This window comes from Narcine bancroftii, chromosome 7 (assembly GCF_036971445.1).
Source record: "Narcine bancroftii isolate sNarBan1 chromosome 7, sNarBan1.hap1, whole genome shotgun sequence".
Lineage (NCBI taxonomy): Eukaryota > Metazoa > Chordata > Chondrichthyes > Torpediniformes > Narcinidae > Narcine > Narcine bancroftii.
In genome coordinates this window covers 210,310,406-210,334,672 of record NC_091475.1, presented here as the reverse complement: position 1 = coordinate 210,334,672, position 24,267 = coordinate 210,310,406, and the positions used below count along the sequence as shown (strand labels likewise).

The 24,267-nt window shown below is 45.4% G+C and overlaps 1 protein-coding gene across 1 annotated transcript in view; it reads left to right on the top strand.

Moving 5' to 3' along the window:
- Positions 1-14,711, top strand: part of ints4 (integrator complex subunit 4) — a 90,697-nt gene extending 75,986 nt beyond the window's left edge. The window contains exons 20-23 of the mRNA XM_069892165.1: positions 3,475-3,634; positions 5,269-5,412; positions 11,194-11,314; positions 14,263-14,711. Coding sequence (XP_069748266.1) covers positions 3,475-3,634; positions 5,269-5,412; positions 11,194-11,314; positions 14,263-14,462 — 625 coding nt within the window. The 3' untranslated portion in view covers positions 14,463-14,711. The remainder of the gene's footprint in view (positions 1-3,474; positions 3,635-5,268; positions 5,413-11,193; positions 11,315-14,262) is intronic.
- The last annotated feature ends 9,556 nt before the right edge of the window (positions 14,712-24,267 follow it).

Here is a 24,267-nt window from a genome sequence, read left to right as displayed (position 1 = left end):
TGTCATTCTTAGGACTGTAAAACAAAATTAAAGAAACAGTTCTTAAAACAGTTTAGATAGAAAAAAAAGATCATGATTAAAAGTTAACACTTTCCATCAATGTCTTGCTTACTGGAAGGGGCATTCATAAGGCAACATGCGCATGCATGAATTGTGGAAGCAATTTGTTCATAAGTACGAGTTGTCCGTAAGTCGGACATTCGTAACCTGGGGACTCCTTGATTAACCACATCCAACAGCCTCCCAATAGTGTAATGACTGCATCCTCCGTACGGTGAATGTGAGATCAATTTTGACATTTAAGAAAAATTTGGACAGTTATGTGGATGGGAGGGGTATGCAGGTCAATCGGACGAGACTGAATAATAGTTCAGCACAGACTAGAAGGGCCAAAGGGCCTGTTTCTGTACTGTCGTGGACTGAGGTTTTACAGCTAAACAACCACATCTCAAAATCCACCCAATCGTGATCCCACAGGCTCTTGTGTGTTTCAACAAGATCGCTCATCAAATAGAGGAACAAAATAAATTAACAGAACCATTTGGAACAGTAGAAATACAAGAGATAATAAAAAATTTACCAAATAATAAGACACCAGGAGAGGATGGACTCCCAATAGAATTCTACAAAACATTTAAAGACCTAATAATACCGCCCCTCCTGGATGTAATCAACCAGATTGATGAGACACAAAACTTACCAGATTCATGTAAAACAGCAATAATTACAGTGATACTAAAACAAGGGAAAGATCCACTCTCACCAGCGTCATATAGACCAATATCTTTGCTAAACACAGATTATAAGATAATAGCTAAACTATTAGCGAACAGATTAGCAGAACAGGTACCGAAAATGGTAAATTTAGACCAAACTGGATTTATCAAAAAAAGACGCACAACAGACAATATTTGTAAATTTATTAACTTAATTCATGCAGTAGAAGGAAATAAAGCACCGGCAGTAGCAGTTGCTTTAGACGCAGAGAAGGCCTTCGACAGAGTAGAATGGAATTACTTGTTCAAAGTATTGCAAAAATTCAGTTTACCGGAGAAGTATATTAATTGGATTAAAGCATTATATAAGGGACCGTTAGCGAAAGTGACAGTAAATGGACATGTATCAAAGCAATTTAACTTAAGCAGGTCAACGCGGCAGGGATGCCCACTATCACCATTATTGTTTGCGCTAGCTATAGAACCACTAGCAGAATCGATAAGAAGAGATAATAATATAAAAGGAATAAAAATAAAAGACAGGGAATATAAAATCAGTCTGTTTGCGGATGATGTGATAGTGTACTTAACAGAACCAGAACTATCAATAAAAGAACTATATAAGAAATTGAAGGAATATGGAGAAGTGTCGGGATACAAGATAAACGTAAATAAAAGTGAAGCAATGCCTATGAATAACGCGGATTTCTCAAAATTTAAGGAGGAATCCCCATTCAGATGGCAAACGCAGGCAATAAGATACCTAGGTGTGCAAATAAACAAAAATCTAGGCCAATTATATAAACTCAATTACAATCCACTAATGAAAAAACTACAGGACGATTTAGAGCATTGGAAAGAGCTACCACTAACACTGATAGGAAGGATAAACTGTATTAAAATGAACATTTTTCCAAGGATACTATACTTATTTCAGGCATTGCCAATACAACTGACAGAAAAATTCTTCAAAGAGTTAAAGAAAATAATAAGGAGATTTTTATGGAGAGGGGGGAAACCGAGGATAGCACTAGACAAATTAACAGAATGGTATAAACAAGGAGGCTTACAATTGCCAAACTTCAAAAATTATTATAGAGCCGCACAATTAAGGTACCTATCAGATTTTTATCAAACAAGGGAAAAACCAGACTGGACGAGACTAGAATTAGATAAAATAGGGGAAAAGATACCTGAACACATATTATATAAATGGGACGAAAAATTGGTACAACATAGAACTTCTCCAGTATTACACCATCTCCTCAATATATGGAAGAAGATACATGTAGAAAGAAATAAAATAAATTACCAAATACCAAAACTAATATTGACGCAAAATAAGCTACTCCCTTTTACAATAGACAACCTTGCCTTTAGAAAATGGGAAAAAAAAGGGATTAAAAGAATAGAAAATTGTTTTTCAGGAAGTAGATTCTTATCCTTTGAACAAATGAGAGATAAGTACAATATAACGGGAGATACAGCGCTGGCATATTACCAACTGAGATCCTACTTGAAAGATAAATTAGGAAGCAACTTGAGTTTACCAGAGGGAAGTAACCTTGAATATGTGATTACAGATACAATATTAATCAAAAGATTTATAAAAAATATGTATATTAAACTGCAAGAAAAGGAAAATGAGGAAACAAATGGTAAAACTAAACAAAAATGGGAACAAGATTTAAATATAAAGATAAAAAAGGAAACATGGGAGAAGTTATGCTCTGGAACGATGAGAAATACAATAAATACGAGGCTGCGTATGATACAATATAATTGGTTACACAGACTATACATTACACCGCAAAAGTTAAATAAATGGGACCCAACAGTATCTGATAGATGTTTTCGATGTAAAAAAGAAAGGGGAACAACAATTCATGCAATCTGGACATGTGAGAGAGTAGAAAAATTTTGGGATGATCTCAATCAGATATTAAATAAAATAACAGAAAACAATATACCAAAGAATCCAGAGATCTTTCTCCTAAGTAACATAAAAAATAAAGAATTTGGAATTGACTTGGAGGATACACAAAAAAGATTTGTTAAGATAGCCCTAGCTGTAGCAAAAAAATGTATTATGTCAACCTGGAAATTGGAAGATAATTTGAAAATACAACAATGGTATATAGAAATGAATAAATGTATTCCATTAGAAAAAATAACATATAGTTTAAGAAATAATATTGAAATATTCGAACAAGTATGGGAGCCTTACATTAAATACAATAGCGAAAACCTACCGGGAACAAACATTACCTAAGTTGATGGAAGGAGAAGAGAAGAAAAAAATGGACTCAGTAGAATTTCTGGTGTATTTTGTTGAATGACAACATTGTCTAACTGAATTAATGCAACCTAGATTGTATAACTAAAATGGATGAGAGGGGGGAGGGATGGGGGGGTGGCTTGGGAGGAGGGAGGGGGGAGGGAGAAAAAGTCACTGTAAATGTGTGGAAAAGAAAAAGTGTATATCATGGCTATTGTGATTTATGGTGTGAAAAATAAAAAATTTAAAAAAAAAAAAAAAAAAAAAAAAAAACAAGATCGCTCATCATTCCAGGTGAGAATCCAGGGAATTGTTGGTCACAAGGAGCCCAATTGGTGCCTCCTTTCGGGCCCTCAGGAATTCCCTACTAATTGTGTTCCTTTTGGAGGAGTCAGTAGCTCACCCCCCCCCCCCCACCCCCATGTTATTGCCGAGTCCCGCCACGTCGCACACTAACCTCAAGTTCCACCTCTCTTCCAGGTGCTTTGCGGTAGAGTTACAGCACTTTCAGGACAGCTTTGTGGAAAAGCTGCTGGAAATTATGCCCAGGCTGGTGGCTTGCAAGCCCATGGAGATCGTGAAGATTCTGCAGACCACGCTCCAGAACAGCACCTTTATCGTCCTGAAACTACCAGACAAGGTTCCCATTTATCATGTCCACTTTGTGTAGACTATTACAGATTCACAGAGCCCAACTTTCCCACGGTGACCAAAATGTCCCACCCAAGCTCATTCCTTCTGCCTGCATTTGGCCCATATTTCTCTCAACCTTTCCTAACCATGTATTCATCCAAATGTTTCTTAAGCGTTGCAGTAGTACCTGCCTCGACTGCCTCCTTGTTCCACACACCCATCTCCTTCTCCACATAAAAAACAAGCTACCCCTCAGGATCCCATTACATCTCTTCCCTTTACCTTAAACTGATGTCACCTAGGCTCAAACTACAACTCTAAACAGAAGACTTGACATGGGTTAAGGGGAAATGTTTAAGGGGAACTTCTTCGTGCAGAATAATGAGTCTGGAACGAGCTGCCAGCTGAAGTGGTGAATGCAGGCTCAATTTTGACATTTAAGAAAAAAATCTGGACACGTACATGAATGGGAGGTGTATGACTTGGTGGAAGTCAATGGAACTAGGCAGAATAATCGTACAGCACAGACTGGAAGGGCTGAAGGGACCTGTTTCTGTGCTGTGATATTCTAGGGCAGTGGTTCTCAACTTTTTTCTTTTCACTCACATCCCACCTTAAGCAATCCCTAACTAATCACAGAGCACCAGTGGCGTAGGGATTACTTAAAGTGGGATGTGAGTGGAAAGAAAAAGGTTGAGAACCACTGTTCTAGGGGGAAAGTTTAGGGGGAACTTTATTCCTTGGAGTGTAGATAAATGAGGGGAGATTTGATAGAGGTATTTAAAATTATAAGGGGGACAGACAGAGTAAATGTAGATAGGTTTTTTCCACTCAAGGTAGGTGGGATTCAAACCAGAGGACGTGGGTTAAGGGGAAAAGGGGAAAAGTTTAGGGAGAACTTCTTCAGACAGAGAGGGGTGGGAGTGTAGAATGAGCTGCCAGCTGAGGTGGTGAATGCGGGCTCAATTTTAACATTTAAGAAGAATTTGGATGGATACATGGATAGAAGGGGTATGGAGGGCTATGGACTGGGTGCAGGTCAGTGGGACTAGGCAGAAAAATGGTTGGGCACAGACTAGAAGGGCCAAAGGGGCCTGTTTCTATGCTGTAGTGTTCAGCAGTTCTACTGACGGGGAGAATGGCGAAGTGGGCAGAACGTTGGGGGTTTGCAGTGACCCACAGTGTCACAACTGAGCAGAGAAGACCAAACAAAAACTTTGGAGAAGAATAAACAAGATGTGCAGTTCTCATGGCCTTTTGTGTACAGTTCTGGTTGTCCAGCTGTAGGAAGGATGTGATTGAATACATGAGAGTTTGTTGCATACACATAAGTACAATGAACCAAAATTCTTACTTGCTTTAGCCACACATACATAAGATCCACAGGGTTCCTTTTATTGTCACATAATAATACATTTAAAATGTAACATACGTGATCTACTTTAAATACCATAAGGCAAAGAGTCACCATTATTATGGTCTGCCATCCCTTACATTACAAAAGAAGGTGGCCCATAATGCTACACAATATTCTAGCTATGGTCTCACCAATGCCCTGAATAATTGCTTTGAGTGGAGGGAGTTAGATGTGGCAGGGAGGACCTCTACTTGCAAAATAGACCCAACTCTTTCTTTGTACAGGTGCACAAGGCTTCGGCAACCATCATCGAGCCAACAGGAGAATCCGACAACCCCCTGAGGTTCACATCCGGCCTGGTGGTCGCCTTGGACATTGACGCCACCTTAGAACATGTGCAGGACCCCCAGTCCACCATCAAAGTGCAGGTAGGTCATCGCAATCCGTGGTGATGAAAGTCAACAAGTAAAACACTCGAGGGTCAGTCAGCATCTGCGGGTGATGTTTCGGGTCAAAAGCCCTTCAGAACAGGCGCTGCTAAAGAGGAAAATCTGCAGATGCTGGGATCACGTGAATCCGCAAGGGACATCCACTGCATCCGGTGCTCCAGATGTGGCCTCCTCAACATCAGGAAGACTGGACGCAGTCTGGGAGATCGCTTCATTAGCACCTTCGCTTTGTCCACTGCAACAGCAAGGACCTCCCAGTGGCCAACCACTTCAATTACACACCCCCTTTGCCGCACTGACTTGTCTGTCTATGTCCTGCTAAGTTGAAGTCACCCAGAAATTGGAGGGACGCCTTGTATCCCATTTTGGCAGTCTCCAGCCAGGAAGCATCATTATCAACATCCCAATTCCCTTCCCCCCACCCCCCCCCCCCCCACCATGTCCTTTCTCTTCCTTACCCCTCACTGTCTCTTTTCCTTTAATTCCCCAGTCCCTTCTCTTCTTATCAGAGAGTTACCCTTCCTAGCCCTCTACCCTCTCCATCCATCACTTCTCAGCATATCTATCTTCTACCCTCTCACCTGTATCCACCTATGACCCATCTTTAAACCTATTCTCTCCCTTCCTGCACACCTCTCCTCCCACCACCATTTTTACCTGTTCCTGATTGTTGACGAAGGGCCCAGGCCTGAAACATTCATTGTCCTTCACTTCCTGTGGGGTGCTGCGTGACCTGCTGAGTTTCTCCAGCACTTTTGACCATTCCACTCAGAACAGATGTCCTCTATTTATCTCAGATTAACAGTCTTTTAAATGTTCCTATTGTACCATTCCCCACCCCCACCCCCCAGCAACACATTCCAGGCACCCTTCTTCTTTGGCTTGGCTTCGCGGACGAAGATTTATGGAGGGGGTAAAAAGTCCACGTCAGCTGCAGGCTCGTTTGTGGCTGACAAGTCCGATGCGGGACAGGCAGACACGATTGCAGCGGTTGCAAGGGAAAATTGGTTGGTTGGGGTTGGGTGTTGGGTTTTTCCTCCTTTGCCTTTTGTCAGTGAGGTGGGCTCTGCGGTCTTCTTCAAAGGAGGCTACTGCCCGCCAAACTGTGAGGCGCCAAGATGCACGGTTTGAGGCGTTATCAGCCCACTGGCGGTGGTCAATGTGGCAGGCACCAAGAGATTTCTTTAGGCAGTCCTTGTACCTTTTCTTTGGTGCACCTCTGTCACGGTGGCCAGTGGAGAGCTCGCCATATAATACGATCTTGGGAAGGCGATGGTCCTCCATTCTGGAGACGTGACCCATCCAGCGCAGCTGGATCTTCAGCAGCGTGGACTCGATGCTGTCGACCTCTGCCATCTCGAGTACCTCGACGTTAGGGGTGTGAGCGCTCCAATGGATGTTGAGGATGGAGCGGAGACAACGCTGGTGGAAGCGTTCTAGGAGCCGTAGGTGGTGCCGGTAGAGGACCCATGATTCGGAGCCGAACAGGAGTGTGGGTATGACAACGGCTCTGTATACGCTTATCTTTGTGAGGTTCCAGGCACCCACCACACTGCATAATAACAAACCTGCCTTTGATGGCTCTCCTAAACTTTCCTCCACACCTTAAATAGACACCCTCTGGTATTTGCTACTGTCGCCCCAGGGGAGGGAACAAAATAGTACAGAGCAGTAAGGAGAAGGTTAGAATGCAAACAAAGAAAGTTTGTAGTAAGTATTTAAATATGGATGGGCAGGTGATAGAGAAGGGAAATGCTCTGGAAGAAGATGAAGGGCAATTGGCAGGAAAAGTAAATAATGTTGTTATTAAAGATGAGGGAAAACAGGGATTAAAAATTGGGAAATCTCTGAAATTCATATATTTTAATGCCAGGAGTATTGTAAAAAAGGTGGATGAGCTGAAGGTGTGGATTGATACTTGGAAGTATGATGTGGTAGCGATTAGTGAGACATGGTTGCAGGAGGGATGTGATTGGCAGCTGAATATCCCTGGGTTTCGTTGTTTTAGGTATGGTAGAGTCGGAGGGGCAAGAGGAGGTGGGGTTGCATTGCTTGTCAGGGAAAATATTACAGCGGTGCCTAGGAAGGATAGATTAGAGAGCACATCCACGGAGGCTATTTGGGTGGAACTGAGGAGTAGGAAAGGAGAGGTTACACTTGTAGGGGTGTATTATAGACCACCCGGAGGGGACCGAGACCTAGAGGAGCAATTCTGTAGGGAGATAGTAGATATTTGTGATAAGCACAGGGTTGTAATTATGGGAGATTTTAATTTTCCACATATAGATTGGGAAACACATTCTGTGAAAGGACTGGATGGGTTAGAGTTTGTGAAATGTGTGCAAGATAGTTTTTTACAACAATATATAGAGGTGCCGACCAGAGAAGGAGCAGTGTTAGATCTACTGTTGGCAAATGGGATGGGTCAAGTGACGGAGGTTAGTGTTGGCGAGCACTTCGGGTCCAGTGATCATAATGCCATCAGCTTCAATGTCATTATGGAAAGAGAGAAATCAGGGCCAAGGATTGAGGTTTTTGATTGGGGAAAAGCTAGATTTGAGGAGATGCGAAAGGACTTGCAGGGTGTGCATTGGGACAATTTGTTTTATGGGCAGGATGTAGTAGAGAGATGGAAGTCTTTTAAAGATCAGATTTTGAGAGTGCAAAAGCTTTATGTTCCTGTTAGGTTAAAAGGAGGGGCAAAAGGTTGGAGAGAGCCGTGGTTTTCAAGGAATATTGGAAACTTGGTTCGAAGAAAAAGGGAGGCGTACATTAGATATAAGAAGCATGGAGTTAAGGAGATGTTTGAAAGATACATTGAATGTAAGAGGAATCTTAAGAGAGGAATTAGGAAAGCTAAAAGAAGGTACGAGAAAACTATGGCAAGCAGGGTGAAAACTAATCCAAAAGAGTTCTACAAATATGTTAATGGTAAGAGGAAAGCTAGAGACAAAATTGGTCCCTTAGAAAATCAGAGCGGAAAACTGTGTGTGGAGCCTAGAGAAATGAGGGAGATATTGAACAGTTTCTTTTCTTCAGTATTCACTAAGGAGAAGGATATTGGGAGATGTGAGATAAAAAAAAGCAAATTGGGTAAATATGGGGAATATAGAGATTACAAAAGGTGTAGTTTTAAGGCTTTTGAAGAATATAAAGGTGGATAAGTCTCCGGGACCAGACGGGATCTTCCCCAGAACATTGAGAGAAGTGAGGGAGGAAATAGCAGAGGCTCTGGCGGTAATTTTCCAAATGTCATTAGATATGGGGATAGTGCCGGAGGATTGGCGCATTGCGCATGTGGTTCCGTTATTTAAAAAGGGTTCAAGGAGGAAGCCTGGCAACTATCGGCCTGTAAGTTTGACGTCTGTGGTAGGTAAATTAATGGAGAAAATTCTTAGAGATAGTACTTATAAACATCTGCATAGACAGGGTCTGATCAGGAGCATTCAACATGGATTTGTGGGAGGAAGGTCATGTTTGACCAATCTGATTGAATTTTTTGAAGAGGTGACTAGGAATGTGGATGAGGGTAGCGCAGTGGATGTTGTCTATATGGACTTCAGTAAGGCCTTCGATAAGGTACCACATGGAAGGTTAGTTAGGAAGGTGCAGTCTTTAGGTATAAATTTTAAGATAGTCAAATGGATTGAACATTGGCTGAAAGGGAGAGGCCAGAGAGTGGTAGTGGATAATTGTCTGTCAGGTTGGAGGCCGGTGACCAGTGGTGTGCCTCAAGGATCTGTATTGGGCCCATTGTTGTTTGTTATATACGTTAATGATCTAGATGATGGGGTGGTGAATTGGATTAGTAAATATGCAGACGATACTAAGATAGGTGGAATAGTGGATAATGAAGAAGATTTTCAAGGATTGCAGAGGGATTTGGGCTGCTTAGAAAAGTGGGCTGAAAAATGGCAGATGGAATTTAATGCTGATAAGTGTGAGGTGCTTCATTTTGGTAAGAAGAATCAGAACAGGACATATGTGGTAAATGGGAGAGCATTGAGGAATACAGAAGAGCAGAAAGATTTAGGAGTAACGGTACATCGTTCCCTGAAGGTAGAAACTCACGTGAATAGGGTGGAGAAGAAGGCTTTTAGTATGCTGGCCTTTATCAATCATTGCATGGAATATAGGAGTTGGGAGGTGATGTTGAGATTGTATAAGACATTGGTGCGGCCTCATTTGGAGTTCTGTGTGCAGTTCTGGTCGCCTAATTATAGGAAGGATATAAACAGAGTGGAGAGAGTGCAGAGAAGGTTTACCAGAATGTTGCCTGGGTTTAAGCATCTGGAGTATGGGGAGAGATTGGACAGATTGGGTCTTTATTCTTTGGAGCGTAGAAGGTTGAGAGGGGATTTGATAGAAGTATTTAAGATTATGAAAGGGATAGACAGAGTGGATGTGGATAGACTATTTCCGTTAAGAGGAGGAAAGATTAAAACAAGAGGACATGAGTTAAGAATTAAGGGGCAGAGGTTTAGAGGTAACATGAGGGGGATCTTCTTTACTCAGAGAGTGGTAGCCGTGTGGAATGAGCTTCCGGGAGAAATAGTGGCGGCGGAGTCAATTGTATTATTTAAGAAAAGGTTGGACAGGTATATGGATGAGAAGAAGATGGAGGGTTATGGGCATTGTGCAGGGAGGTGGGACTAGAAAGGGGTGTTTGGTTCGGTGCGGACTAGAAGGGCCTAATGGCCTGTTTCCGTGCTGTAATTGTTATGTTATGTTATATGTTATAAAAAGTTGCTGGCTGTCCACCCTACGTAAACTGCTCATAATCTGATACATCTCTAGCAAATTCTCCCATTTTTCTCTGAATTATTTATCGCAAGGTCTAATCTATTAGTCCAGTGTCTCTCAACCTTTTTTCTCACCCACAGATCACCTTAAATATTCCTTTACTGAGATGCAAATGCTAGAGGTTGTTTTGCGAGCAGTCCAGTTAGACTGTCTATCCCATGCATAGTATAACAAGTAAGATCCACGAGTATGAACACAATGGGAAAGAAACCGTCCTTGAACTTGGCGGGGCATGATCTCATGCTTGTGAATCTTCTTCCTGATGGGAGGGCACGTGAAGAGAGTGTCGCCGGGGCGAGACGAGTCTTTTCAAACTCTCTATTCACCCAGCCATTCCCCCCCACCGTGCTACCGTGCCCTCCTTCTGTTCCCCACCCATTATGTCCTGCCTTTGTGACCACACCACCCCCCCCTTGCTCTTTTATTCGGATGCCTGCCAACATTTTTGATGAAGGGCTCGAGCCCAAAGCGTCGGTTCTGTATCTTTGCTACATAAAGGACTCTGTTTGACCTGCTGAGTTTCTCCAGCCTCGTGTTTTTACTTTCAAAGTGTTGGCTGGTTTTTCAAGATAGCGGGAAGTACGGTTGGAGTCGATGGAAGGAGCATGGTCTGAGCCACGATCGCAACCCTCTCCAGTCTCCTGCAGACTTGGGCGGAGCTGTTCCCATCCCACACAGTGACGCCACCCTGACAGGCCTGCTTTCAATGGTGCTTCTGTAGAAGTTGTTAAAATGAGAATGCAAGTTTTATAGTGTTGACAGGGAGAGAGAAACTAGCTGCATTCCATATGTTTGTTTTCAATTCGACAGTGCTAGGTTTGAGAAGGAGCTCCTTCAGCATGCAGGTGACATGCTAAATTTCCTCAGGCTTCTGAAGAAGTAGAGGCATTGGTACCAGTGGTTGTATCATGCACTGTGTTAGCCATGTGTTTGAGTTACCTCTTCTGTCACCACCAGGTCACCTACCCCGATGGACAGGCCCACACAGTCCATCCCAAACCGGCAGATTTTCGAAATCCCGGCCCCGGAAGGCACAGGTTGATTACTCAAGTCTACCTCTCCCACACTGCCTGGACAGGTGAGTGACAACTGCGGCGGGTAATGCTCTTGTCGCTGAGTCCTGGACACAACTATGGAATGGTGTGGGCCAAATATAACCAGTGCACGTAAAGTCAACCTGGTTGTCACAAGTTGTAGGAGCAGAATTAGGCCATCCAATCCTGGAGTCCTACAGCGGGGGAAGGCCCTTCGGCCCATCTTGCCTATGCTGATCAAATTGTCCCTCCTACACTCATCCCACCTGTCTGCGTTTGGCCCATATCTCTCTAAACCAGAGGTTTTCAAGCTTTTTCTTCCCACTCACATCCCACCTTAAGCAATCCTTTACTTATCACAGAGCATCTATGGCACAGAGAATAATTAAAGTGGGATGTGAGTGGAAAGAAAAGGTTTGAAAACCACTGTTCTAACCCATCCAATCCATCCAACTGTTTCTGAAAGACTGCAATGATAGCACCTGCCTCAATTACCTCCAACAGCTCGTTTGGTACACCTACCCCCCCCCTGTGTAAAATAAAAAGTTATTCCTGCTTCCTTCCCCCCCCCGCCCCCCCCCCCCACACCTCACCTTAAACCCGTGTCCTCTGGTTATCGAGTCCCCTACTCTGGGCAAAAGACTCTGCGTTCACCCGATCTATTCCCCTCATGATTTTGTCCGCCTCTGTGAGATCTCCCCTCAACCTCCTGTGCTCCAAAGAATAAAGCCCCAGACTGCTCAACCTCTCCCTGTAGCTCAGGCACCGCACCCCCCCTCCGCCCCACCGACTCCTGGCAACATCCTCGTCAATCTTCTCTGCCCCCTCTCTAGAGTCACGACATCTTCCGTGTAGCACGATGACCAAAACTGACCACAATCCTCCATTCAGCCTGTCGAGTCTGCTCCACCATTCAAAACGTTGATGATGTATTTTTCATCTCAGCCCCATTCTCCTGTCTTCACCCCACAAGACACCCTTTCTAATCAAGAACCTATCAGGCTCTGCTTTAAATCTACCCCAAAGGCTTGGCCTCTGCAGCCGTCTGTGGTGAGGAATCCCACAGATTCACCCCGCCTCAGGCATGGACGAGTTGGGCTGAAGAGCCTATTTCTGTGCTGTCCAACTTCCACACATAAGGGATGTGTGGATAAGGGATACCTTATTTAGCACGGTTTATCATTTTAATTCAGGTCCCCGATTTATGACCATAAGGAGGACTGAAAGTTTAGTTATAACTCGGGGTTGGTCATAAGTTGGAATGGAGACCTCGGGCTGTTGGGGGGATCGGGGAACCTTGGGCTGCCACTGGGAACGGGGAATATGGACCTCGGGATGCTGCAGGAAACGGGGTCTTTGCACTGTCACTGGGAGCAGGGACCACTGTATACAGTACTTTTAATACAAAATATGAACTTGTACAGCAGTTTTAATAAAGATTCTTTTAAATTTTGGTCAAATGTGATGGTGGATGTAACTCGCGTACGTTGGAAGTCGAGGACTACCTGTATAGTAATAACCAAAATTTGTTAAATTTTACTAATATAACATTACCAACAGTGGCACAATAATTTAACGTGTTCCTTCGCCCCTCCCCCCCACCCCATCCCTTCACTTACCTCTGGTGGCATTGGTGTAGGCAAAGACGTACCCCTGCGTGGTGTATCTCTGCCTCACAGTGAGTCCCGGCCGCTCCACACCTCAGACATCACCTGCCCTCCCCCCCTTACCCCCCCCACCCCGGAGCCAGTGGACGGACCATGCAGCCAAGGCCAGAGATGGCGGTCTTTGTACACTGCCGGACGATTTGTCTCCCCAGCCCACTCCAAATCCTGCCCTTTAATTGAGACGGAGGAGCCCGGTCCCCTCCTGCTTTTCCTCCTCGCACCTCTTTGTCATCAGTGGCCGGGATAAAACTCTCTCAACTATGTTACAAACATATGACAATGAGAAAAAGACAAAAGTGCAAACTATATCAGACAAATATTTTCTTAAATAAACAATTCCAATAAAGATCTTTGTCATTTTTCAGTTTTATATAACCCTTTTAACTATTTTATGCACATGTTTGCATAAGAGTTCTGGGTAAAAGAATAAATAATTACAGGACCAGGGAACTGGCTTTGCAGGTATTAGTTTCAGACTTTGTTTGCAAAAAGAGTGGCAGAGAGGATCAGTGGAGTCTCCCTTCGCCCCCTCCCCTATCGACGTGATCTACCAGGACCAATGCCTGAAGAGGGCGCACAAAATCAGTGAACTGGTGCGGACTCGAAAGGCCAACATGGCCTGTTTCCGCTCCGTAAATGGTTATATGGTTATATGGATTCGAATATATTACATTAAAATGCATTGTAATAAGGTTTGAACAGTGCGGTTTTCCATAACACTGAACTTTTTTGGAACGTATTAACCGTGTTATACAATGTATCCCTGTATTAGGGAATTCAGGAGAAAGGCTGGGGGTGGGGAGAGGAAAGATGCTAAACAAGAAGTTGCTGGGGTCAAGTTCAACACACAAACGAGCTGGAGAAACTGAGCAGGTCACTCAGCATCCACGGGAAGTCAAGGGTCACCAACGTTTTGGGCCTGGGACCTTCATCAAGGTACAAGCAGAAACAGGCTGATTAAAAATGTGGTGGGGTGGGGGGGGGGTAAGGAGCACAGGATGGATACAGGTAGGAGGGTAGAAGATGAGAATTGATTGGGGAGGAGGTAGTTCTCTGGAGAGAGAAGGGAAGGGAAGTTGGAGGAAAGGAGACAGGGAAAGAGACTTGGGGGGAGGGGACGTTACAGAAATTGGAGAAGTCCATGTTAATGCCATCTGGTGTGTGTGTGTGTGTGTGTGTGTGTGTGTTCTCACCATGTGTGTTGTGTGTATTTCGCTGTGTAGGTGTGAGTTCCCCAGTGTGTGTTTCCCTGGGGAGGTGTGTGTATTGCCCAACATATATGTAACTACCTGGGATATTGACCTCTCTCCCCTCTGATCTCACAGAGCCGTGCCAGGTTGAGGTGCGCCTGTTGCTGGCCTACAGCTCCAGCAAGGTCAGTGCATTTGGCCCAACTGCTGTCTGCAGACCGGCCTGGAGCGACAGTGTGGACGGACTGCCGCAGTCGCCCAGTGTCACCGAGGGCACCATTAACCTGAGTAAGCAGGTCAAAGTCTACCTCATGCCCAAACCAGCCAGACGGTGAGAAAGCTGAGCTGGCGAAAGACTATCCCAGCATGAACCGTGAAGCAGGAACAGCTACGGTCCGTTGTACGCCAGAGGGCCAAGGATTGAGTAGAGTGGACTTTGCAAACTCCAAGGAACACGGCTCAAGGAACATTATTCCAGTGTTATACATAAATGTTGTAAACCTGGACACAACAGCAATGAGAATTTTTGGATTAATTTTATTTTCTTACTGAAAGTTTGATATAAACTTTTTCCGAACCTTGTGCTTGCTCGTTTGGAATCTGTGACTTCACTGAAGAACCAATCTGATCTCCTTTCACCCCTCGCATTCTGGCCCCCCTCAATGGGGGGCACCAAGGAGGGAAGTGAGGCCAGGAATTACCCGTTTCCTTCCTGGGCACATCGGGGGTGGGGGGGGGGGGGGTGACGCTGCCGTGCATGCTGGTGTGCTTCGTGTGATGATGGAACCAGGGCCAGGGCAATGAGCAAGGTGTGTCGGGACCTATCACACCTTGTGCAGAATAACCTCCTGGTGCACAATGAGCGTGTGGGCCACTCTCGTGGCATGGTACCCCACTGTGAGGCAATGCCTTCCATTTTAATTGCCTTCTGAATTGTGAGATGAAGACCCAGAAAGTTACATCGGAGACAGTGGCAGGAGTCGTCCATCCGGCCCATCAAGCCTGCTCCACCATTCAATAAGGTCAGGTCTGATCTGGCCATGGACTCAGCTCCACCTTCCCGCCTCCTTTACCCTTAAATCTATCATTCAGAAATCTAACTGTGTCTTAAATACATTTAATGAGGTGGCCTCCACTGCTTCCTTGGGCAGAGAATTCCATAGGTTCACTGCTCTCTGGGAGAAGCAATTCCTTCTCACCACCATCTTCAATGTACTATCTGAATCTTGAGGCTTAAGTTCTACCCTCACCTACCAGTGGAAACAACCTCTCTCCTATCTTTATCTGTTTCTTTCACAATTTTAAATACCTACAAGGTTTCCCCTAATCCTCTGCTCCAAGGTTACTCAATCTCTCCCCATAAGATAACCCCCCCCCCCAATTTCCGAGTCAACCTGGCGTACCACCTCCGATAACAGTATATCCTTGTTGCTGGATACCTGTCCACCATGCCAGTTCTTTGTACAATACCCAGGATTTTTACGGAGAAGGTTGCCTTCCTGGAATGCTGCCTGTTCTCCAACATTCCAGCCCGTGAAGCCACACCCTTGCATGCATCAAGAAACGGGATTTGGAAAAAAAATTCTCCACTTCGTACCTTTTCTTTCCCCCCCCACTTAAATTTGACGAGAATAATTTTTTATTCTGCACCTCAGCCGTTTTTGGTAGTGATTTGTGAATCTCGGGCGTATTTCTGTGACCTGCAGGACACATCCAGGAGACCACAGAGGTTGGAATCAGAGTGAATCCTTGCCGGAAGAAGACCTTGGCTTGGGCAGTGTAGAACTGTCGGCGTGCGGAGCCAAAACCCTTTATCGAAGCTGGTTAGGTGGTGGAGAGACCAGCGTGAAGGCAGCAGAAAGTGTCGGGGGCCTTGGGAAGCAGGCAAAGGCGAAACATGGCAGACAGAGGCAGGTGCCCAGACAGAGGGGCGCATCATTGTCAGGACTCAGTGGTGGCGTCTTGACAACGAGTACTCCAGCTGGTGTGCTTGCTGTATTCCATCTTGTTTTCGATCTTATTATTTCAGTTGCAAGCCTGTGCGGCCAAAAGTGTTTCCCAATCCCAGTTGAGTGGCAAAAGAGGAATTGGGGCAGCGTGGTTGAACCTGGTTCAAGACCAGTACAGATGCTCCTTGACTTAGGATGAGGTTCCGATCAACCCATCGTAAGTGGGAAATTGTAAGTCAAAAAACAAGGTGCCCCCTGTCCTCACCTACCACCCCACCAGCCTCCTCACCTACCTCCCCACCAACCTCCACATCCAACACATTATCCTTTGCAAGTTCCTCCACCTACAATGTTATCCCACCACCAGACACATCTTCCCCTTACCGCCTTCCGTGGGGATCACTCCCTCCGTGACTCCCTCATCCATTCATCCCTTCCCATTAATCATCTGCCCCCCCCCCCCCCCAGCACCTTCCCCTATAACCGCAGGAAGTTCGCCCACACCTCCTCCCTCACCACCATTCAAGGCCCCAAACAATCCTTCCAAGTGAAGCCTCACTTGTGAATCTGCAGAGGTCGTCTACCCGACCCATTGCTCCCATTGTGGCCTTCTCTGAATCGGAGAGTCTTAAGTGCAGAGTGGGAGATTGCTTCGCTGAGCACCTTTGTTCTGTCTGCATCAGTGATAGGGACCTCCCAGTGGCCACCCATTTCAATTCTGCGCTCCACTCCCACACCAACATGTCTGTCCATGGTCTCATGCACTGTCAAACCAAGGGCACCCATAAATTGGAGGTGCAACACCTAATTTTCCATCTGGGCCCTCTCCAACCGGATGGCATTAACATCGTCTTTTCCAGTTTCTGCTGGCCCACTCCCCATTCTCCCTCTGTCTCCTCCAGCTCTCCATCCCATCCTCCATTCACTGAACCATCTCCCCACCCTTGTTTTCTCATGTGCCCTCCCTCCCTTACCCATCTCCTGCCTGTGGCCCTATGCTCCTCCCCTGTCCCTACCCCCCTCCCCACCATTTTATTGAAGTGCCTGCGTACATTTGACTTCATTCATAGTGCATGCAGATACGAAAGTCTCTTCTAAACATTCCTTCTCTCACCTTGAACAGTGACGCAGCCATTCTCAACAGTTTTGGCTGTGGCCCCCTGTTGTGATCAACAATAGGTTTGATGGGTTCAAAGGGAATTGAGGTTGGACACGTTATCAACAAACTGGGCTTTATTTACACACGGGGAATTCACAAAAGGGCACACATTCACACAGACCAACCCGAAATAACACAAATAACTGCACATTGGGTATGAAAAAAATCCCTGCTAAACATTCTCAACTCCCCATTGAGAATTAAACACACAGTACCACTAACCCTCTCTATCTCTAGCAGACACAGCACACAACAGTCAATTAATTACAACCAACAAGAATATCAAATGAACCTGGTCTCCAGCATTGTCCACGCACGGCTCGGGATCTGGGGCGGGCCCATTGCATTCGGCCCTCCGTGCCTTTCAAAGCAAGACCCGTCCACGTGAACTGCGAGGGCCAATAATGCATCAGCCTCACCCTTGATTGGCAGGTGAGGTGACTTCTGACTAGGCTCCAGCCAGAGAGGCCACAATCCACACTCCACCCCTTAGGACTCTACTCAAAGTTTATGGGCCCCCTTCTTCCCTGTGAAGCAGCGAAGTTTAGCTGGACCTCTGCAGTAAAATGTTACGAGTCCAGAGGACCCCAAAACCCAGCAGCAATAGACATTCACCAAGACAAGTAGTTACTTAAACAAAAGTTGCTTTTAATTATCTTTAAACATGAAAACGGAATCACACTTAAAATTTTTGACACACTTAATCTACTTAACCCCCTTCTAATTCTAAGTGCACATGTGTGTGTAGGTTCAGCAAAGTTCTTTGGTTCACAGTCCAATCTCACTGGTTGCAAGCAATTCTTGTACTGTGCACCAGGCTTTGGTGCTTAACCGGTAAATGGTTACCACTCAGGAGGGTTCTTGTTGGTCTTCAGAAGGAGAGCTTTTCTTTATTCAGGGCACCACAGAGTTCCTTTCTGTTTCTCCTATTCCAAGTGAAACACCAGCCAGCCAGTCCTCTCCTTTGATCAGGCCATCTTCCAAAGCTTGCCAACTTGTCCCTCTGTGTTTTCAAGTGTTTGTGTGTGACCTGCCCTAACAAACCTTTCCCAATTTATCTCACACTCTGTCACAATATCTCTTATGTACGTAGATAAAAATAAATATTATTGATAAATAGTAAAGTTGTTTTAGATGTTGTTCACCGTTCTCACTGCCCATGGGGAGGAGCTGTTTCTCAGCCTGGTGGGACTGGCTCTGATCCTCCTGGATCTCTTCCCCGGCGGGAGCAGCTGAAAGATGCTGTGTGCAGGGCGGAAGGGGTCCTCAATGAATCTTCAGACAATGATTCCGGTAGGTCACATCGACGGTGGGGGGGGGGGGGGTGCGGGGTGGAGGGGGAGAGACCCCAGTGATCCTCTCTGCCAGTTCTGGGGATTGCCCTCCATTCCATTTCTCTGCAGCATCCGTACCCACACTGATGCAGCCGGCCAGGACCCACCAGTAGAAAGTTGACAGAATGATGGAGGTTGCCTGTCTCAACCTTCCAAAGTTTCCTATAACGGGACGATGAGAATTGCACAGGATAAATCCAAGGCAAGATTGAAACATGAAAGTCTACAGTCGCTGTGATTGTAGAAAAACGCACCAAAATGCTGGCACAGTGGTTTCAAACTTTTTTTTCCACTCATATCCTTAACCATATAACAATTACAGAACGGAAACAGGCCATATTGGCCCATCTAGTCCACACTGATTGAAGTGAAATCCACTAGTATCACCTACCTGCTCCCTGTCCATAACCCTCCAATCCCCTCACATCTATGCACTCATCCAACCTCGTCTTAAATGACAAAATTGACCCTGTTGCAATCACCTCTTCCAGAGGTCATTCCACTCAACCACCACTCTCTGAGTGAAGAAGGTTCCTCTCATGTTACTTCTAAATATTTGCCCCCTAGTCCTTAACTCATGACCCATTGTTCCAATCTCTCCTACCCTCAAGGGAAAGAGCCTATTCACATCTACTCTATCTATTCCCCTCATAATTTTATATACCTCTATCAAATCCCCTCTCAACCTTCTACTCCCCAATAAATAAAGACCCAGTCTACTCAATCTTTCTCCGTATTCTAGATACTGCAATCCAGGCAACATTTTAGTAAATCTTCTCTGCCCCCTCTCTACCTTATTGATACCCTTCCTATAATTTGGAGACCAGAACTGCACACAATATTCCAAACTTGGCCTCACCAATGCCTTGAACAGTCTCAACATCACCTCCCAGCTCCTATATTCTATGCTTTTATTTATAAAGGCCAGCCTACCAAAAGCCTTCTTCACCACCCTTTCTACTTGAGTCTCCACCTTCAAAGAACGATGAACCGTTATTCCAAGATCCCTTTGTCCCTCTGCATTCCTCAATGCCCTCCCCTTCACTGCATGTGTCCTATTTTGATTATTCTTCCCAAAATGAAGCACCTCACACTTATCTACATTAAACTCCATCTGCCACCTTTCTTTCAGCCCACTCTTCTAAACAGTCCAAATCCTTCTGCAGTCCACGAAAACATTCCTCACTATCCACAACTCCCCTTATTTTTGTATCATCCACATATTTACTCGCCAAATTTACCAGTCCATCATCCAAATCATTATGTAGATGATGAACAACAGAGGACCCAACACCGATCCCTGAGCCACACCGCTCGTTACCGGCCTCCATCCTGACAGGCAGTTATCCACCATGACTCTCTGGTGCCTATCTTCCAGTTACCGCTGAACCCATCTGACTATCTCAACATTAATCCCTAGTGCCTGAACCTTCCTCACCAACCTTTCATGTGGAGCCTTATCGAAAGCCTTACTGAAATCCAAATCAACTGCTCTACTTTCATCAACCTTTCTAGTTACTTCCTCAAAGTTTTCAAACTTTTTCTTCCCACCCACATCCTACTTTAAGTAATCCTTATGCCATAGGTGCTCTGTGATTAGTAAGGGATTGCTTAAGGTGGGATGTGGGTGGGAAGAAAAAGTTTGAAAACCCCTGTTTTAATCGTCCCTCATTGACTTGTTCTGTGCACGGTTTCAGAACTTCAAAGAAAATGGGCCAATGACCATTTTTCTCAAGCAAAATGGGGCCTAGAGCAGTGGTTCTCAACCTTCCCTTCCCACTCACATCCCACCTTAAGTAATCCCTTACTAATCACAGCACCCTGTAGCACGATCAATAACTACAAGACTCAAAGCAAGTGATTAAAGGCTTTAATATCCAGAAACATCAGGCAGGACTCTAAATGCTGCTGGCCCAAGGCTGGTATGGAGGGAAGAGATGAGGGCTATCAGCATTTATTGGGAATCTTACAGGAAGGAGCTAAAGGGTTGGAGGCGGGCCAGTCAAGTGAGGTCATGTATTCCACCACACGCCTATGGCATAAGGGTTACTTAAGGTGGGATGTGAGTGGGAAGGGAAGGTTGAAAACCCGCTGTGCTGGCAGAACTCAGCAAGTCTATAGGAGAGAAAGACAAAGTATATTGCTAACAAAAGTTGCTAATTGGATATGATAAGGGATAAGGTAAGTGTGAAAGGAGGGACAAAGATAGGGAATGGCCATGGGGGAGGGGGAAAGGGGGGAATTCAATCCTTGGAGGTGCAAAGAGCCTTGGGCATCCTTGTGCAGAGAAATCTAAAAGTCAATGTCCGGGTGGGATTGGTAGTAAAGAAGGCGAATGCTATTTTGAGAGGAATAATGTATAAGAGTAGAGAGGTGTTGATGAGGCTCTATGGGGCACTGGTGAGACCCCAGTTGGAGAACTGTGTACAGTTTTGGGCCCCCTATCTTAGAAAAGATGTGGTGTTGTTGGAGAGGATGCAGAGGAGATTTATTAGGATGATTCCGGGAATGCATATGAGGAGCGTTTGACATCACTTGGGTTGTATTCATTGGAGTATCAGAGAATGAGAGGAGATCTCATAGAAGACATTTCAAGTATTGAAAGGTTTTGATAGAGTGAATGTGGATAAGATGTTTCCCTTGATGGGTGAATTGAGGACAATCGAGGGGTCGATTAGAAGTTATCCAATTAGAACAGAGAAGAGGACCCACTTCTTTAGTCAGTGGGTCGTGGATCTATGGAACTCACTGTCGCACAAAGCAGTGGAGGCTGGATCACTGGGAGTATTTAAACAGGAAATGGATAAGTATCTCATTAGTGAGGGTATCAAGGGATATCGGGAGAAGGCTGGAAATTGGAACTAGGTGTGAGCATAATTCAGCTTAGTGTAGAATCACAGAACAGACTCGATGGGCCTAATGGCCTGCTTCTGCTCCTTTGTCTTGTGAAAGTGTTAAGTCGATATTAATGCCGTCCGGTTGCAGGGTGGCCAGTCGGAAGATGAGGTCTCAGGCAAACCAAAGGTTGTAATTAGTGTCTGTCACTAAGCAGTTTCATCCCCACACTGGTTTCCTCTGTTATCAGTGATCATTTTATTGAAGATAGAGCCTATTAAACATACTCAGTAACCACTGTGACCTAATTAACATTCCTGGATGGTGACTCAGGGACTGGATTGGCAATAAAAACTGTTTTACTCCTTGTTCCATTGTCAATAATCTATCCTTTCTGAAGATTCCAAGACGGTCATTTCCTCACAGTGGACAAGGTTCAAGGTTCCTTTTATTGTCACTGATCATGCATTAAAAATGTAACCTACATAATATACTTTAATTTCTGCCTACTGTAAGGCAGACAAAGAGTGGACGTTAGTGTTGCCCGGCGCCCCTTACAGTAAGAGAGAAAGGGAAGCCGAGGAGAGTCCCTTCAGAGTCACCAAGTGTCCACAGCTGCACAGACTCCTTCCTGTCTGATCTATCGGCCGCCCGTGCTCCAGGTGCAAACCTCCCACATGATCAGGAAGCCTTCACCGTCTGAAGCCCCTTCAAGAGCCCTTCCTGCCTTCAGCGCCCTCTCGAAACCCGGTTCCTACAAGCCAGTCCCCAGCAGCCCGTGCAGGTACCCCTGACCACAAGTCTCCTGCACCCCGTGTGTGTCAGTCAGCCGTCATGGCTGTGCTGAACACGATGCCCAAGTTAAACTAAAAGTCTGTTGCCTGCACATGATCTATATCCCCACCCCATTCCCTACACATTCATGTGTCTGTCTAGAGGCCTCTTCAACACCTCGATGGGGAGGAGGCAGGAGAAAGGCCTTGAGAGGTAAAACACGTCAACCATAATTTGAATGGCGGAGAGGAGTTGATGGGACAAATTTTAAATGTTATTTTTAATTTAAACTTACAGCGCGGTAACAGGTCCTTCCAGCCCACGAGCCCATTTACAACCAATTAACCTACAAACCCTCAAACGTTTTAGTGGGAGGAAACCCATACAGATGCGGGGAGAATGTACAAACACCTGACAGACAGTGGTGGATTCAAACCTGGGTCGCTGTCGCTGTAACAGCATCGTGCTAATTGCTACACTAACCGTGCAGCCTAACGCCTCTTACTGTTGCATCTGCTTCCATCACTACCCCCGGCAGCTGTTCCAGACACCCACCGCTCCCTGTATAAAAATTACTTGCCCCCCCCCACCACATCTCTCTTAAACATTCTCCCCATCACCCGCGTTTGGGGGAAAGATTCCGTGAATCCTCTCGACGCCTCTCATCTTTTTATAAACCAAAATCAGGTCTGCCCTCAGCTGCTCCAGAGAAAATGCCAAGCTTGTCCAACCTCTCCCCATAACCCAGACCCCCTAATCCAAGCTCTTCTCTACCCTTTCCAAAACGTCCACATCCTTCATGGGTGACCAGAACGGCCCAGAGTAAGTTGGTGCAGCAGATATAAAACCAGTGCCCTCCACCGTTGTATGAGTGATTGAAGAACGGGAAGGAGGTGCTAATGTTGGAGGAAGCTGATCAGAAAGGACTTTTTGTTTTTGCAAAATGGTTCAAGGTTCCTTTTATTGTCACATATTGATACACTAAAAATGTAACTTATGTAGCCGCGTGCTACTTGAAAGAAGACACACACACGTAGTGTAGTCAGGTTAAGCTCTGAGTTTTATTAGGGCTCAGGCCTGACTTTTATACTTGCACTGTTCCTGCCATGGCCCCCCTTGGCTGACATCACAACATGCACAACAAACTGGGTTTCCTGTACGTGGGTGCTTTCCTGCATAACAATTCCCTTCTTTCCCGTCTGTTGGCTGCGCACCAAGGCCAGCACCATTTTGGGGTTGCTGGCCTTTAAACTGCCCTCACCGTTCATCTGCAGGTTCACTTGTTGTGGTCAGTGCCACAGCGCGGGCTGTTGGCCTTTGATTGCGCTCGCTGCCTGGAGCGCTGACTCGATCGCCGCTGCCGCAGGCCAGCACACTTACACGATATACTTCAACAAAAAGTCGCTATGAGTTTGCCCGCTGCCCAGACTCCAGTTTGATCCATCAACCACCCTGAGCTCCAGATCCAGAGTTTAAGGGGGAGATTGATAAGGCATCTAATCAAGGGATCTGTGGAAAAGGCCAGACAGGGTGAAAGTAAATCCAAAGGGTTTTTACAAATATGTAAATAGCAAAAGGAGAGTGAAGGATAAAATTGGTCCCTTGGAGAATCAGGGCGGACAACGGTGTGCAGAGCTGAATGAGATGGGGGAGATATTGAACGAGTTCTTTTTGGTATTCACTAGGGAAAAGGATATGGAATCGTGTAGGATAAGAGAAGCAAAAGGGGTGATTATGGAAAATGTAGGGATTAGGAAAGAGGGGGTGTTGGAACTTTTGAGGCATATAAAGGTGGATAAGTCTCCAGATCCCAACGAGATTTTCCCCAGGATCTTAAGGGAAGTCAGGGAGGAAATAGCGGAGGCTCTGTCAGTGATTTTTCAAAAGTCACTAGAGGGGGGCATGGTGCCGCAGGATTGGCATGTCGCTAACGTGATTCCTCTGTTTAAAAAGGGCTCCAGGTGTAGGCCCAGCAATTATAGGCTAGTACGTTTGACGTCGGTGGTGGGTAAACTAATGGAAAGTATTCTTAGAGATAATATGTATAAGTATCTAGAGAGTCAGGGACTGATCAGGAACATGCAATATG